Below are 18,181 nucleotides of genomic sequence, written 5' to 3'. Positions count from 1 at the left end.
GAATACCTTTAGAATACAGAATATCGCTAGAAAGGGGCAGCCTGTGCACATTAAGATGTTTACATAATGATTAAAATAAGAAAGCAAGATTTGAAGTTCTTTGTCCAAGGCAGTTGGTTTTATTTCCTTAAATCAGCTGTGGTTTAAGCTATAGCTTGCTTGTTGTGGTTATCAGCCTCTCATTCTTTCTTAGAAAACATGTTCTGTATTCATATGTTGGGCTTCTGTTTTTGCTTTTTATTCCAGTTAGCAATTTGGTAATGTAACTGCATTTAAGTCACACTATTCCTTACAAGCTAGCCAATTATTCTTTTTAAGCATTTATGCTTTTCTGCCCTCAGGTGTCTACCTCTAGGGCTTTCTTCAACTATTTATATGTTTAGCTTGCACATCAAACTAAATTTTAGTGTGTCAGAAGTAAAGATAATTGGTGTGGCTGATTGATAATGCAAGTTTTTAACATGCAGTGCTGACCCATATCTTCTCAAGGTTGACTTGCTACTTATCAAAGTCAGTTGTTTTAAGGTTAAAGTACTAAACCAAAATATTTCTTTTAAGAAAGCTGCATTTATGTTTCTGTCTACAGGTATATTAAAAAAAAAAAAACAAAACACAAAACAAACTTAGACTCTGCATAAGAGCTTTGCATACTACTTGGTTTATCAGAGACTTGTAGTAGTTATTGTACTGTGCAGTCATTCCATCTGCATGTTAAGGTCCAACATGAGAAGGTACACATCTCAACTGAAAGAGCAGTTAAGAAAAATACATTTTGCGGAATCATTTAAGGCTTTTTTTGTTTAAGTGCTATTTGTGTATTTTTCTTGAGTTGCAAGCTAAACCTTGATTATTTTGTGATGTCCAAATCAAGGAAAATCTCTATTAGAGACTAGATGCATAAGGAGAACTGACTTGAAGTCAAGGCTATTTCAGCTCTAAGCTGAAAAAGCTGTACTGGAGCACCTCTTCCCTGAGGGCTTTCCAGGTGAGTTTATTGTGCTGAGACCACGTACAAGGCACCTTCAGCTCCCCTGGCTCCCCTTAAGTCCCAACATATGATGCTTTAAGATATCAGATCAGCTCCTGCTATAAATTGAGCTTTAATACTTTTAGAGGAAAGGACTCTCAATAAACCATCACACTTGAACATGAAACAAATAAATAGATCTGGACAATTACCACTGCATTTATTTTTTTTTTTCCTGTACAAAAGGCTTGTGCAGGGAAGTTAAAGCTGCTGCTACAAAAAATAAAACCACAGTTATAAAACATATACATATTTACATATATTACTTATAAGATGTAAAAATATAAGTTATTTACAAATACAAACACTTCAACAGCACAGATGCATTTTTCTTGATCGTTGGCACTGAGTAAGCAGTGGGGGAAGAAAAAAAAATACAACAGATTCAGGTTATTTCCAAAAAAGTTGATGCTATCTAGAACTAAGCTGCTCAAAGTTTTGCTTGAGCAAGTTAATCCATCATTTTGAGGAAAAACGTGTTTTGTGTGACACTTTACAAGCAATTTGCTACACATGAACAGAGCAACCCTTCCTTTCCTCATTCTTTACCAGCTTTTGGAAGGATTTCTGCATAAGCTGAGTAAGATCAGTCATTTTACAATCAGAGTCAGCAAGTGAGTTTATTGAGCTCTCATGTCCTGACACCTGCTTTGCATTACTCAGTGGGGACGAGCTGGGTTGGTGAACATCACAAGAATGGAAGACAGACAGTGCAGCTTCTCTTTGATGTATTCTGGCAACTTATCATTTTCTCCATACCTAGAAAGGCAAATAAGCATTAAAAAGAATTTAGATGCTTGAAATAATTTGTTTTATTTCAGGACACTAAAATTATTTCAAAACTTGCCTGTAAATAGACAAACCACTAAGTCCAGTAGATTTTTAGGTTACCTAGACACATTGATTGGAGCTTGATGGTTTAAATCTAGGCTGTTAATTCAGATTAAGCAGATATCTAAACAATGTTTAAAGCTGCAATAATATCTGAACAGACTGTATATTACTGTCTTGAACTTTGGACAGAGGATGCTATATTTGTATGGGGAGTGTCCACTGTCCAAAAGATATGCAAAACTTGAGCAGAGCACTTGATGCCTGTGCCTCAATAAGGACGTGCTATCTCCTCAATCTAACAGTATCTTGGGAAAAAAGGGTGTATTAAAGCCTTAGTTTTCTCCCCCTCCCTCTTTTAATTACTCTACATGAATAGCGGCTGTACTCTGGAAACAGAGTAGATGGATTCCCAGCTTCTTTTTATTCATTTGTGTCCTGGTTACCCAGAGTTCAGTCACAGCTGTAAGCGTTTCTCTTTATTTATTAAGCTTATATAAGCTAAATCAACAGCAAGTAATTAAAAAAGCTAAGTTTTAATATTTGCGAAACAAAATGAATAGCAGCTATGAAGTTTATCTTATGTATAACAGTCTTGCACCAAGAGGTAAAGGGAACCATTTTTTGAGCGGCAACAGACTCACCTCGTTGTCTGGCCATCCGGAGATGTGTAGGTGATCGAAGAAACACCTGCTTGGGCCACCAGTTGGGATCCATCATTAAACTGAACCCATACTGCTCCACTGGTCAGCTAACAAAAGAAGTTGCATTATGGTTTGAGGACATAAAATACAAGATTACATACCTAGAGTTTTTCCTAATAATTAAAGCCAAAAGTCTTTCGGAATTGCTGAAATGACTTAGATATCTTGGTCAGCCTTTTAAAGATAAACATTGCATGCATACTACTTTGGGGTAAGTAGGCTCATGCAGTCTCAAGAATGAGACTTCCTAAGGTTTCAGATCCTCAGCTTTAGTCATCCTTTTCAATGAAAATTAAGTAAAGAAATACCCGTAGCTTAACCACTCCTACAGAAGTTTTAAATAGAAACAAACATTTGGAAGGCCCATTTGTGAGAGTTCACAGCTATATATATATATATATATATATACATACACACACACACACACTTTAAAATGTATATATAAACTAAACTTTTTTCTCTTAGAACAGGATGCTTACTTTATCTGGATTACAGAGAACCATTTTTTTAAATTTAAAAAAAAGCTGGTCCCACAGAAAAGCAGAGGAAAAATTTCTCTGTAAGGAAACAGCTTTTTCTGTTGTATAGGCAAATCCATTCTTCCTGTGCAGAGCTGGTACATCTGTTAAAAACACTTTGTCACAACGACTTTACATCTGCATTAGTGACCAGACAGAAGTTCAACAGCTTCAGTTTTCTTACTAGAGTAAAATTTAAGTGACAGGAGACACTCAAATAGGCAACCGCCACCACAGGAAAACTGGGACAACTGGAATACTGAACTATTATTTTGGCTTCTTCTACTTACATAGTTCACCATGGTGTTTATTTAAGACGCTTATTTGGAAGGATCTTTCCACGCACCAGTTTTCAGATGTACACTGTAGCAGTGCACAGCTGAATGTATTCCTCACAAATCAAGTCTAAAGTTAAACTTGAGAAACGTCTTTTTAAGTCATTAATAGGAAAAAAGAACAGACTTCTCTCTTTTATCAGCATTCATTTCTCACCTGAGAAGCCCAACCAACATTTTTCACAAAGACAGATTTTAAAAGCTGGGCTGAATTTGGACTGCATTCCGTTTGATGAACAGAGGAGCACGTAGCTTCAGCAGTGTTAGTCATAAACGTAGACTTTTCATACGACACCACCTAAAACCCAGAAACACACACTATTAGCAGCTTTAGCATTAATCCAACTGATTATGTACCAACTGGAGTGGTTGATTACCACCTGTTTTAATCTTTTCACATAGAGACAGATGTAGCCCATATGCTTCATTTAACATTATAAAACCCCCACAAGATTTCATATGACTTTTTCGGTATTATGACAGTTTTTTCCTACCACTTCCCTGTAGTCACAAAGGAATTGCTTTCCCTAAGTGGGCTTTTTCTACTTAAACCCCAGTTTTTCCTTTATCGACTGTGAGAAAACCCTGTCCACCTTCAGCAAACACATTCAGCATGTGTTAGATGATAAAACAGCCCTCATTCAGATGACCACTCAGCCAATATTTTACAAAAATACAGACATTGCAATTAAATGGAAACTAGAATATTAAACATTAATAGAAGAATTACACAGCCATGCAGAGTCTGTCATAGGTTTATAGAGACAAAAGTGATGAATTAAGAATAACAGGGGATCAAACATTGGAAGCCTTTAGGACAACACCACCACTACTGTCTAGGAGGAACGTGTCTGCTTCTATACAAGTTCTGCTACTCAGATACCTCCTCCCATAGTCACAGAGATGAGGTGGTGTGCTTAGCAGTATTTAAGATTCAGGGTTCAGTGAAAAGATGCAAGTCAGGGGATCTCTCCGAAATAAGAGAGCTTGGTCAGGAAAGAGAGCAGGATCCAGATAATTACAGGAACCTGAAAGAAACAAGCTGTACCTCAGGATATATGGATCTAGTTCAAGTATAAAAAAAAACTGATAAAAAGTTAAGAATAACATGGAAAGGCAACCAGCTATTGTGTTATTTAGCTTAAAAATGCATACTTCAGGAGAGAAAGAAAACAGTGAAAGCCTTACAAAGTCCTAAGTGTTTGCTATATGGCAAACAAAGAATGAGTTTGAATGCTGAACCCTCAAGTTAGAACACTGGTGATGAGTAACCTTAAGTAAAAACTTTAAAAATCAACACTAGCACTGAAGCTCTAAGGAACTTTTGTTGCCAGGTTCATTTTAGTCCAGTGAAAACTGGCAGATTCTACACTAAGGGCATGTGCTACACTGTCAAAGAACAGAGATGCAGACCCACATAAATTCAACAAAGTGAAGATAATACAAACTCAGTGTGCCAAGAGCCCAGTAGAACTCACTCAGCTGTGGAAGTTGTATCAGGGCTGTGATGCAGCAATCAAAACTTGGTGGGTGTTTTAAAGGAAGTAGATGAAACTGCATGCAAAGCCCTGTTGGCTATACATTTAAATATATCTACACTTACACTTTTTTTTTTTTTTTATATACACACTAACCCTTGATTATTTCAGAACAGCAGCCTCAAGTGCTAATATCCTTTGTGGCTGCCATTTGATATAGAGGCCTAAGGGCACATCAGAGCTCTCCAAAACAAATTGAAGACTGCTGTACAACAAAACTAAGCGATTTTCAAACTACATTCCAGGGAGTCATTTATGGTACAGTTTTGAAGGATTCCAATTTTTCAGATGATCTTAAATCCAGATATAAAAAGTTAGTTGAGTCAAAGTTAACATTTCTAGTCAAGATGCTCACAAATGGCTAATAAAAGCCTATGTCCTTACAAATGTAATTCCACTAGTTCAAATAAAACAGCAACATCTGAATTCCTACTGGACAGCAGTCTCCACTGTATTTTCTTGTGTACTTACAGGAGGAGTACAGTTTGGAGTCTGAACTGGAGTAGAACTGGCAGCTATATTTCTATCCAGTGCAATAACTTCTTTTGAATAGTTTGTATTGTCCAACAATGGAGGTGCTACAGCCTGTGGCGACTCAGTATTGCCAGGTTTTCTGGAAAAATAATGAGACAAATTGGGAAAAGGTCTGTCCAAAAGGGACTAAAGAAACGAGTGAGGAGAAATAGCTTTTCCTTCAGTTTTCTGCAGAATTGCTTTTAACACATGCAAACTGTTAGGCTGGTTCAGACTGAATCCACAAGTGTATGTTGTCCTAGTAACAAAGGAGGCTTTGCAGGTCCAAAATAAGGTGTACGGACATGCTCGCAAGTTACTATTTATCTTGCTAATGACTATAAGCCTCTATTGAACAACTCTGGCTTCTGCAAACATTAGCTGCTTAGTGGGAATATTCAAATGCAAACGTATTTTCAAGTGAAAATATTACCTTCCAACGATTATTGGAAAAAATGGAACACTTTCACTCCTTTTTTCTTCTTCCAAAACTGCAGATTCCAGTGCAAGGCATATACGATGTCCCTGAAATTAGAAGGAGCTTCTTAAAGTGTTTTTAATTGAGAACAGTATAACTATTTCATACATGTTTAGCGTGGCAGGTGAGCCTACACAAGGAAATGCTTTTTTCAATGTCAGTGAATATCAATAATAGCTGCGCTCACGTACCATGGAGGCGATTCAAAAAGCTATACTACCACAAGACTCCCTCCTAACTTCAGCACATCTGGAATTATGCTCTTAATAATCATATCTCCTCCCCTTTTAGCAGTACCGGACGGGGGACTAGAAAACCCTTGAATTCTATTCCAGAAAAATAACAGAAGAAAGACTGAATAGGAAATGTATACTATATTTTTACTGTTTCCTAAGGTCACAGACAAAAAAAAATTACTCTTGTAACTGCTAATTGAGAGACAGGAAACGAGACAGAAAGCACAGCAGGCAGGCCAGTTAAACACCTGGCAGGTTTTTGTGTTTGGGTTCTTCTAGGGAGTGAGTTTGTGGTGGTGGTGGGGTTTGGTGTTTGGGTTTTTTTGTTTGTTTGGTTTTTGTTTGGTTTTTTTTTTTTTTTTTTTTTTAAATTTAAGTGGTATAAAGCAGCTTCATCTGTTCTGATTAATCCTTTCACCAGACAGGCAAACCTGCTTTACACACTAGTAAGAATTTCCTCCTACAGTCTTCATTGTGAGGCATTGTTACAGTTACCTTTACATTGATATTTGCTCTTCCAAAAAACACTTTCATCATCCCTCCTTATTAGTGTAACGAAAAATACAAAAAGCAATGTTGGAAGCACATTTGTGACAGAGAAACAGAATTTTCAGAAAGTTGCTTTTCACTGGAAAAGGTCCATACAAAATAGTTTACCTCATTTGCATGATCCATATAAGCTTGTATTTCCTTCTTCAAACCTGCTTCACTTTCTCCTTTCAAAGTGAAGGATTTCCCTGATTTTTCAATCACACGAGTTATACCAGCTGTCTTGTGTATCTTTGCTCCTGTAAAAAATACATAAAAATAGCTAGTATGAATTGTATAAAATACCAGCATCTATAAAACACAGATTTCTGCCATTACATTCTACTCTACTGAAGTGTATCTCACTGACTCAGTTACTGCCAGAATAAAACCACTCCTGCGTGAGCTCCGTGTCTACCAGAAATAAAAAGCTACTTAAATTGGGAGTGTGATGTTAGCTGAATGCCCTCTGTGGCCAAGGATCACTGCTTAAATGGGCTGAATAATGCATTTATCGCATATTTTAAGAACTACCTTTCTAAACATTAATCTGAGACAAAATTAACATCTCTAACAGTATTGCCAAAGATTGGTTAAGTAGGCTTTATTAGTATTTGAATATGGTTTTATAAAAAAGATGCCCATTCTTTCAATAGCAGTTCCACATGGAATCACAGAGCTGTTAAGTCATCTTTTTTTTTTGTCGTAAGTTCTCTTGGGGTATATCTATGCATGTGGCAAATCAGGTGAGGTAGTCAATATCAAAATAAAGTGGTCAAAATCAAGTAAAGTAGTCAATAGTGAGAAAACAATCATCAGTGCAGTCTAGTTTATGAAGGGCAGAGTTGGAGAAGGCAGCCCACTGCTTTCTCCAGTGAGTGTTCTTGGTAATACTATCACCTCAGTTAACAACAGAAAGCTTGGAATAGGGACGCACCTTTCGCGAAGGAGGTTAACTATCAAAAGTCGACGCAAAGAAGAGCTCATGCGTAAAAACAAGATGTAATTTAAATAACACTTTTGCAACATGTACTCCCTGAAGAAGATATCAGTAAGGAACTAATGAATAACAAACTGATCTGCAAGTGCTAGAATAAAGGCAGAGTGGTAAAGCAAATGCTTCTAGTATTTTTCTTCAGCTTGAAGTGTTCACTGTTCAGTGTTTGGCAATATTTTAGTGCAGCTTTAACAACATGATACAACTATCTGCATAATTGCAAAAATGAATACATACCATCATAAAAACAAACTTCAACATCTGCAGTGGGTGAATTTTCCATCAACATGCACTTGGCATATCTTGTGTAGAACGTAACTTTGGGGGTTTTTGTTCTTACCAACTGCACAAACTTGGCTGCATACTGGTATTTTTTCCAGTACTTTTCTGAAAAAGAAAATGTAATAGCTTTTATCAAAAAGTCACCAGATTATAACACCGTGCATCAGCTTAGAGAGAAATAAGTTAGAATATGTATTTGATAGCTGAAGGTTGTGAGTAATATTTAGGTACTTTACAGAAGCACATTCAAAGAAACTGACTTATTTCCACCAACTTCTAGAAAAGTGTGCATCTTCAAAGCTTCAATTAACCCATTTCAGGACTAAAACAAACATAGTGAAGTGCTGCATATACCATTTAACTAGACATCATGGTCAAGCTGACTTTCAGGTAAAAGCTGTCTTTGATCTCTAATTAGTAGAGAATTCTGCTTGTCTCTTAAGAAGTTATAGTTAGCGCTTATTTGTTCTCCAGCTGTCTACATTAAATATTCTGTCAATGCTTTCAAATATATATTTTTCCCCCTTCCTCCCCAAGTTATAGGTGTTAGGAAGCACAAAGTAAAGTTGCTCTGTTTAAAACTGACTTGATATTTCTTCCATTAATATTTAAACACTTTCCAATATGAACAAGTATACAAAAACTTTAATTTTAGTACACTCCATTGTAAAGCGGTAAGTGACTCCTTGTAACTTCCATACAAAATAACTTAAAACCTGTGGGTTTACACTTCCTTGAGAAGTTTCAAAATACTGTTTCCAGTTAAACTGTAGTTTGACTCTTATTCTGAAAAGTTTTATTTCACAATTATCTGAAAAGTAATGGCTAAAAGCTAAAAAGCCTCAAACAAGATTCAGTAAAACTCACATTACTCATCATAATTTTAAAATAAATCTCAGGTTACCTGGCAAGTTGTCAAAATTATACATACAAATGTCTTCAGGGGGAGCAGGAGGTCTGTCATCAAGAAGGAAACCTCTTCCTTCATTTGGATGATAAACTGCAATCTACAAAAAGGGAAGAAAAATGTGTTTACAGTTGCAACTTACTACAGCACTCCCTACTTTTAAAAGGTATGGAAGTAAGTCCCAGTTTAATCAATTACTGTAATTTACCATGAACCCTCTATTCTTCTAAGTAATTATTTAACAGCAGCAGTTTTTCCAATGATACTTCACCTATTCTAAGAGTCAAGTCCACTTTTGCTCTGAAATAACTGCTTGCTACCTATATTTGTATGGCTGTACTATGGTGGGCAAAACAAGTTTACAGCTGTGCATATCTAAACATTGCATTTCCAAACAAATAATCACTTAAATGAAAATAAAAAAACCTCTGAAAGAACAGACTACTCTAAGCCCTTCATACAACAGCAAAGCAATTGAAAACATACCACATTTCCATCACAAGATATTCTGAGAACTTCTTTCACAAGTTCTTGTGAATGGTGTTCTTTTAGAAACTCCATACACACTTCCCCAGTATCTAGAATGCTCACCTAAAATATATTAAATATATAAGTTAAACAAGACGACATTTACTTCCTGGCAAGGTAAGATACAATTTCTTTCCACAAATGCTTTTAAAAAAGAATTTTTTTTCCTTCTTCCTCAAATGCACTGCAAACTTATAAATGCTTCTTACCATAACTTTTGCTATTAGTGCTCTTAAAACACTTCAACATGACTGAAGATTATAAGCCTGGTCAGTGAGGGTGTGGCTTCTTAAGTGCCAAATCAGACAAAGACAGGTCAGCTCTATTATGTTTTTAAAAAAAGAAATGGGGGGGGGGCAAAACAGAACAGGATGAGTGAGACACTAAGAAATGGAACAAAAGGCAGAAGGGTGATACCAGGAACAAATCACCCAGAAAATTTATGTGATCAGTAAGGATTAATGGAATCTATTTTGCTTTCTCAGCCCCAAGACAGAGAAAAAGCAACACCATAGAAAAAGAGTCAAGTTTTCACTTGAGCACAGGACTGTTTGCATTTCTAATCCAGTTATTTATCTAATCTGTAAAAGTGTTTGATGTGTTTGACATAGTTAAAATCTTGAACACAACTGTACAGCTAAGCAGTATGGAGTTTTAGAACTGTAGGAAGTATATATACACTTAATATTTGTTATGTCTTCCTACAGTTTGTTTGCTTGTAAGCTAAAAGCAATGCCACATCACTATTTGCAGGAAGTGACTACAAGCATTCCAAATACAAAACCTAAGATGCTGCTTGCTAATATAAATTTAAATTATTATAGTTTTCTAAAAACAAATGCTTCTAGTTTACCAAGTGAAAGAGATGTCACACTCTTCTTTTAAGAGATAGTCACACTTAAGTTGTTTCCGTTTTAAGAACTGATACATACCACTGCATTTTTTGTTTTTTGCCTGATCGGTTTTAGCCTGTGAGCATTGAGAGGTGATACTATACTTCGCAGTGTAGGTTTCTGATGTGCTGGTGGTTCTTTGCCCCACGTTTGGTTTTGTTCTGAAGTTGACCAAAGGCCACATGTAGAAGATGGTTGTACTTTCTCAGATTTGCAGACCACTCCAGGGATGTATTTCTTCGGGTTTCTCTGGTTTAAAGAATGCGGACAGTCGATGGATGCATCATGATTCCTTATATCTTTTAAGGTATTCCATGCATTTCTTGATGCATCTTGCTGCACATCCAGATGATACCGAAAACCTCCATGCGCATTATTGTTGCCAGTTAGGTCTGCAGGTGGTCTCAGAGGAACTGAAAGCAGCATAAAGGTACATTGTGGATTCAAAGAGTCACAGTCAGAGGTAAAAAAGCTATTATGTTTTTAGAAGCTTTCTAAAATATCATCTTAGAAGGCTTATTTAAGTGGAGAATGGGATTTCTTTAATCCTCAGCCCAGATCATTAGGCCAAGGGTTTAATACCAATCAATACCAGCGTTAACAAAATTCCAGTGCTACTTAAAATAAACTGTTACTAGATTTCAGTTATGACAGCCTTCATTCTTAACAGTCACCAAATCATTTTGCAAAGACATTTGTAAACAAAATACTTAGAAATCAAATAGATACTTAAACAAGAATTAGTTTACAAGAAATAATTTAATCTTTTGAAACAGTTTACTTGCCACTCAGATTACCACTAGTACAAATTTAAGTTTCGGTTTATCTAGCTAGCATTTTAGCATCAGAGATTTTAGTACTCATGATGTTAAGTGCACAATCCAAAACCCTTGTTTTATTTCCAGCCACTTGTTAAAAGACAAAACCCTACTTTTATATTTAAACTTTCTATAACTGCTTCCCTACTTTTGATATTTAAGCCCTTGATCAACTTTCACCTCACCCACACTCCTCCTGCCATGTTGCAGAACAGTTGAGAAGGGACCAAAAATTAAATAGGATTATTCAGACCATATGTCACACGATTCCAATTCCCAATAGACGGGAAGGGAAGGAGTCCAGTAATATCAAAACAAAAGAGACCAGAATGGATTTGCGATTTAGTTTTATGATTAAATTACATTATTTATAAATGATGTAATATGATGCATGACAAAGAACAACTCCTTCCCTTCTGTGTCTTTTGTCCTTTCCTCCACCCCTCCTTCTGCAGCCTTATTATCTTTCTCATTCACTGAGGTCCCATTTTCTCTTAAGACATGTTTGTGCAACTAAATTAACAGGGCTTCTGAGTCACCTGCCAGTCTTTTGGCAAGTATTTATACTTCCATGTTTCAGGTCACAACTGAATAATTATGGCAGATTCTAGAATTGTGTTTTCCTTTTTTTTTTTTTTTGCTAAAATAATAAAAGGAGGAAATTACCTCATTTTAGGATGCTAAGTATTCAAATTCAACATACAATTTTTTCACTGCTACGAAGGCAGTTACATACAGCTCATTACACCGACTCAACAGGTTAAGAGGAACATCAACTACAAAATCTTCTGAAATCAATTCCTACCTCAGGAAACTGTTAGAATTTAGTCCACAAGAGAAAACAAAACAAAGTTTTCAATGGGATATTTCTTGCTTAAGATTAGTGATGCTGGAAATCATTTTGCCTTTTCCATATCTGTGCCAATTTTTTTAGTGACAAGTCACTTTAGGGTCTCCCACGCTTTTCGTTCAGAAAAAAAGAGTATCTCCAGTAGCCTCTGTTAACGTCCAGTTGCTGTTATTTAGGAAGCCAGCATTAAACTCTGGTATCACAGTTACTTGGCCATACAGATACCCCTTCTGCCACAATTTCAAAGAAACAAAATACAGAAAAACCCACAGAAACTGTTATGAGTCACTACTCCAACTTGAGTGCAAAAACACACAACTGTGAGGAACGTACCATTTGTTTGCATGCTTCCAAGCCACTGCTGCATTGTTTCAGCCTGGGACTTCTGCTCTAACAGACCAACCTGGGGCTTCATTAGGCCAAGATGATTTGAGCTGCAAAATAAGAGTTACACATGTAATCAAGATTATATCAAAGGTGCTTGCATAACAAAAGTTATGACGTTACAGCTGCAGAAACCACAACACTTCTAGAATATTTAGGAAATGCGGGTGGCATTTTGCAGCTCGAGACAGCATTGAACGTGCTTCTTTTTTCATAGGGAATGTTCATTGGATAAAGCGTAAAAAAATAAAATAGTTTCCAAATGGAATTAAAAGTTATCACTAATTTTTAGCACAAATTTAAGCCTGTTAGTACTCACTATTAGACTGTTGGAACTGACATGTATGAACAAAAAGAGCCACTGATAATGCAGCCAGCAGTGGCTGTTCTTTCATCTAGTTCTTAATTCACAGTATAGGAAACAACTGCAGAGAAGACACAGGGATGATGCCCATGACCCCAGTGGATCTCATTCAGCATAACAAATATGCAGCTGAAAAATGTAGGCAATCACCTAAAATAACTTGAGTTGGTATAAATATAGTAAACCCCAAAGATTATAAAGATTTTCTACTATAATTCACACGTTGAAAAATCAAGAATACACACAAAAACAGCTACTGCAGAATCACTGATCTATTGTAAATTCACACTAAGCTCCCATGAGGTTTTTCTGTCTCTGTAGCCTGTACCTGTCTGTACTTTCTTTTTACGATGATCACCACTTTAACACTGGCAAGGCCTCAATTATCACCAGAAAAAAAACCCACAGAATATAAGCATGTAATTTAAGTCTTACAACCTTGCATTTAAGATTGCTGTGCAGGCTAGCTATAGACATGAGAGGCTCTCCTATGTAAAACCATGTTAACAGTGGTAACCATTGAGTTAATCCCCAAACTCATTAACATTGTCACATTTACATTCAGCATGTCTTTATGAAGTCATGGGGAACACAAATAAGCATTAGGTTAACATTAGCATAAATAACTTATTTTTCGATTCATCAAACATTTCTCAAACTAGGAAGAATGTACGTGCCCACTGAACTTGCTGAACAGAGGCTTATGTCAAACACCCATGAATAGTCAAAAAAACTTAGTCAATTTACTTTTTCTATAGGGCACAGTGTTCATTTGCATATTCCCTGAACTGATTTGCAAAAATAAGAACATACGAAACCATCACAAAGTTGGCACTTCTTAATGTGAAGAGCAATGCAAGAACCGAGATACACAACGTCCTCATCTTAAAATAGGAAAAAGCGTTCTTTGATATTCTGCTGTACTGATGGAAAAATCAGTAATCACACAGAATGCCTTCTACCCTAGTCTCTTGCACAAAGGACAATTAGCAAGGCCCTCTACTAAAATTACTGCCAGGGGAAGAAATACTCAACTTGCTGCACATGGAAATAAGTCAGTCATTGAGCATACCAGGATAAATAAAAGCTACAATCTAGCTAGCAGATACACTGCATCTATGAACTTTACAATAGGGACGGTGGGGAAGTAAACCTCTACATAGCAACAGCATTGACTGTTACCCTCTCTGTTTGGTATTCAAGCTACAAGTGTAGATACTTTTGGCACTTACTACAGCTTAGTTATATGTTAAATGCATTATTTTTTCCTGTAAAGCCAGCTTTAAATGTCACCTAAACAAAAACTGATTCTTACTGTGGTTGATCTTTTACTGGTGGAGATATTTGTCCTTCAAAGGAACCAGAACTACTAGAAGTCTTCTCCTTAAATATTTCTCCTATATCAGTATAGCTGTTCACAGGTGAAAAGTACTCTGTATTTTCCCTTGTTCCTACTTTAGGCTTCGAAAGCAGTTCCATAGAGTGACATCTCTCAACAACATTCAGTATGCCTTGAGTCTGGCTATGGGATGTGCCAGACCTATCTGAAGAGTGGGCTCTTCGGAGGTAGCGTGAATGCGGCCTCTCTTCAGCCAGTTGCATGGTTCTTCCCCTGCCAGTCATGCCAATTTCTTTTCCCTGAATTCCCCACTGATGAAAAGAACCACTTCCATCTACGGATGAAGTATCACTGGAATTCTTGTTTTTAGGAAAAAAAGTAATTTTATTTGGGAGCGGCTGTCCAACCAACAGCTTCTTCTTTTCCTTCAAGCAACCACTGGTACTGATGCTGGAAGAGCCTGTGAAGGTTGTAGAGATGGTAGCATTTCCACTGTCCATGGAATCTTCTGAAGTTCCCGAATCTTTACTCCGTGCAGAGCTACACCTGGACATAAAAGGATGATCCAACACTGAGGAAAGACTCAAACGGTCTGCTGGATTTTTGCGAAGTAACCTATGTATAAGGTCTTGCGCCTCTCTTGATAAAAAGGTTGGCATTTCATAATCTGCTAATACCACTTTATTCAGCGTGTTCTTGACAGTGTCTGTGTCAAAAGGTGGCTTTCCAATAAGAAGAGTGTAAAACATACAGCCCAAAGACCACACATCAGATTCAAGCCCATGCGGACTCCTTGTGGCAATCTCTGGAGAAATGTAATTTGGAGTTCCACACATGGTGTAATGCTTTTCATGAGGCATTTTCAGCTGAGTTGCTAGTCCAAAATCAGCAATCTTGACATTCATATTATTGGTGAGTAAGATATTAGAAAGGGTGAGGTCCCGGTGCAGTATTCCATGAGAATGAAGGTACAGCATACCCGTGATAATTTGATGCAAGAAGTGTCGGGCTGTCAAAACACAAAGCCAGATGGTTTAGTCATATAATTGAAATCATAGCTGTGAAAATAAATTTTTGAAATCTGCTATTGGTCTTGCCTTTTTTTTTTAACATAACAAGAATGTTGTATGGATGTTTGAGTGTCATGCTAATGAGATTGGAATCAACTTTCTGCTCTATGCTTTAAGCAGTACGGCATGACTGTTCTAAGACGATAAAAAATGCTCTGTAACACAATAATCAGATTTGTTTATTTGCTAACAGAAAAATGTAAACAGGACTGAAGATATTTTCAACTGGCCTAAACTTTTTAAAATCAGATTCTTAAGAACTTAAGACATTTTAGAATTACTTTTATAATGAACTGTCCAGGAAAGGTAGGATTTTTCAGTGCCTTCCATAAGAAACAGAAGTAAAACCATCACAGAACTTCTCAGTTGTCAGTCCTTCAAAAATTCTAGATGGATTATCAAATTGGATATTTCCTGGCTAACTCAGCCCTTCAGCAACACTATTACCTGCATTATTTTCATTTCCACACACCTTGGAACACAGTAACTATTTCCAACAATATTACATAAGGCAAACTATAAACTGGAAGGCTTTCTAACTGGTGACACGTAATACAGTTATACTGAGGCAAAGAGGTGCAACACAAAGCAGATCTGTGGATGTGAACTTGCCAGTTTTCCTCTGTGGAACTTCCCAGTCTTGACCTATACTTCAACATAACTTTATGTACAAAGGTAAGCTCTGCCTTCTATATTCACTGTGGTTTTTTTTTAAACCCCAAACAACACAAACTACTGTAAAATGGCATAAACAGAAACAAAAGTATACAGAAATTTAAGTTGAATATGTGTAATAGCAATTAGTCTCTAGATTATCACGTATCACAAGATTTTAAGCTATACAAACTGGTTCAGATTGATGACAGTTTTAAATGTCCTTTCACTAGAATTAAATACTCATTGAATAAGCCAAAACATTAACGCAAAGAGAGCTACACAGAAAAAAATCTCACCTTCTTCTTCTGAAAAGGGTTTCTTTCTGTTCTTTATGTATCTGCTCATTTCACCATTGTGACACATCTCAAGTATCAAGTATACATAGTTGCTATCTTCAAAATAGTTATAAAGCTAGAACATAAAACGATGAAAAAATTAAAATACATTTTGTGAACTACACAGCAAGTCGCATACAGAGTCCTCTACAAAAACACAATTCTTACCTCAAGTATAGATGGATGCTTTAGCTGACAATGTATTTTCACCTCATTTTGAACCCTCTGGACCATTCCAACTTTGTGCATGGCTTTTTTATCTATCTGTAAATGGAGCACAGAACATTTTTCAAACACCACAACACTGATTATGTACACGTTAGTTTCAAGTGAACTTGAAATTTTAGATGTTCAATGAATGCTTGCCTGAAAACTTCTAAATATAAGCAAGTTTTCATATAGTTTAACCAACTATATGCTTTTAATGAAAAAGTATCATATCATTGGTAAGTGCAAGAACACACAACTGTCCGAAAGTAGACAAGCTTAACATCTTCCATGCTAACACTAATTAGAAAATTTTCCAAAATACTAAGCAGAGAAACCTAATTCTGATTTTGCCAGGCAGATATGCTAAATATAGTTAATACTAAAAAGGTGGCTAAATAAAAGTATTATAGATAAGCGAATCTGGCAAGACACTTGTGATGTGCAAGCTTCCTTCACAGAGTTTGTCCTGGCAGTGAAGGAATTTTTTCAAGGCCTTTTTCCCATGACCTCTCCAGCCACATGGATTCTAAATTAAGTTTTTGTGGCCACAAATTTATGAATTATAATTATAGGGCAGATTGGATGGACAACGTTGAATACTTGAGCTAAGTTCTTTTACTAGCACTGTAAGCATTTCTATTAGTTATCAATACAGTTTATTTGGCTGTACGGCATCTTTCAGGATCAAATCGTAATCTAAATATCAGCTACATACAAACAAGCAATCCAGGCAACCGTGTAACCCCAACCTGTTGCGAGTTGCTTGTTCAGTCTCTCAGATGACTGAGACTTCCTTGGCTGGCTTCCTTACCATTTTGATAGCCACTTCCAGACCGGTTTTCAGGGATACTGCTCTGTAGACCCCTGCGAAGGAGCCCTTCCCCAGAAGGTTCCCCACCTTGAAATCCTGCAACACCAACAAATCATGGCCGTCAGCCCCAACCCAGGCTTCGAAGACCCTATCCCCATGCATACTCCCCCCCTCCCGCCAAGAGACGGGGGGACTCCACAGCCCCAATACCGGGGCAAACCTCAGGCGCCCCCGGGTGGGGTACCTGGACGGAGCCCTCCGGGGCTCGGAGGCGGTGGGCGGCGGGGCCGCGCAGCACCCCCTGCGGCATCGTCCTTCCCACCCGGCGGCCGGTTTGCACTGGCACTGCTGCCGCCGCCTGGGGCGGCTCGGCGCCGCCACCTTCCCGCCGTCTCTCCCGCCGCTCTCGGGTCGACGAGAGACACCCGCCCCCCGGCTCCCGCTGCTATGGCAGCGACCGCCACCCGCCCCGCCAACACAGAGCGCCCGGGGCTCTCCACAGCCCGCCTCCGAGAGCCTGCTGCCGCCGGTCGCAGCCGCCTCCCACAAACAAGCCACCCAGCAGAGGGCCGGGCCCCAGCCTGGCAAATGGCGGGGCGACCAGCGGGAGGCGGCTGGCCTCCGCACCTCGATTTTCTCGCCGATGCAGGTCGCCATGGCGCCGGCCACTCTCCGCCAGGTCACGCTATGGGTTCTCTTCAGGACCGCCGCTCCCCATCACGGCGCCCTCCGCCGCCCGCCTCGGCCCAGGCCTGTTCGCTCCCGGGCCCGGCGGCCGCTCCCCTCCCCCGGCGCCTCCATTTTGAAAAATCGCGCCGTTACCCCCCCCACCTTCCGCCCCGCCCCGTCCCAGGTCGAGGCTGCGTCTGACGCAATCGCGCCCCGACGGCCGGATTTGGAGTCACTGCGCATGCGCAGGGCGTAGCCCGCCCGTTTCCCTGGCAGCCGTTACGACGCATGCGCTGTTGGGGGTTCGGCGGTGGCTGAGGCGTTGGCTGAGGCGTTGGCGATCTGGTGTGTCGCCTCGG

General features: G+C 38.4%; 1 protein-coding gene across 1 annotated transcript; it reads right to left on the bottom strand.

The window, feature by feature from the left end:
* Positions 1-1,541: 1,541 nt before the first annotated feature.
* Positions 1,542-17,810, bottom strand: PLK4 (polo like kinase 4; the record flags this gene model as incomplete). The annotated part of the gene is made up of 16 exons (XM_082481966.1): positions 1,542-1,786; positions 2,503-2,609; positions 3,573-3,713; positions 5,425-5,566; positions 5,900-5,991; positions 6,838-6,968; positions 7,943-8,092; positions 8,892-8,994; positions 9,381-9,485; positions 10,355-10,728; positions 12,317-12,417; positions 14,047-15,079; positions 16,094-16,208; positions 16,301-16,396; positions 17,154-17,249; positions 17,781-17,810. The coding sequence occupies 16 exons, from the start codon at positions 17,808-17,810 to the stop codon at positions 1,687-1,689; spliced, it is 2,916 nt and encodes a 971-aa protein (XP_082338092.1). The 3' UTR covers positions 1,542-1,686.
* Between the last annotated feature and the right edge of the window lie 371 nt (positions 17,811-18,181).

This window comes from Vanellus vanellus, assembly GCF_965231255.1.
Source record: "Vanellus vanellus genome assembly, chromosome: 4".
Classification (NCBI taxonomy): domain Eukaryota; kingdom Metazoa; phylum Chordata; class Aves; order Charadriiformes; family Charadriidae; genus Vanellus; species Vanellus vanellus.
The sequence above is the reverse complement of the archived record's forward strand: the minus strand, read 5'-3'. Positions and strand labels throughout refer to the sequence as shown.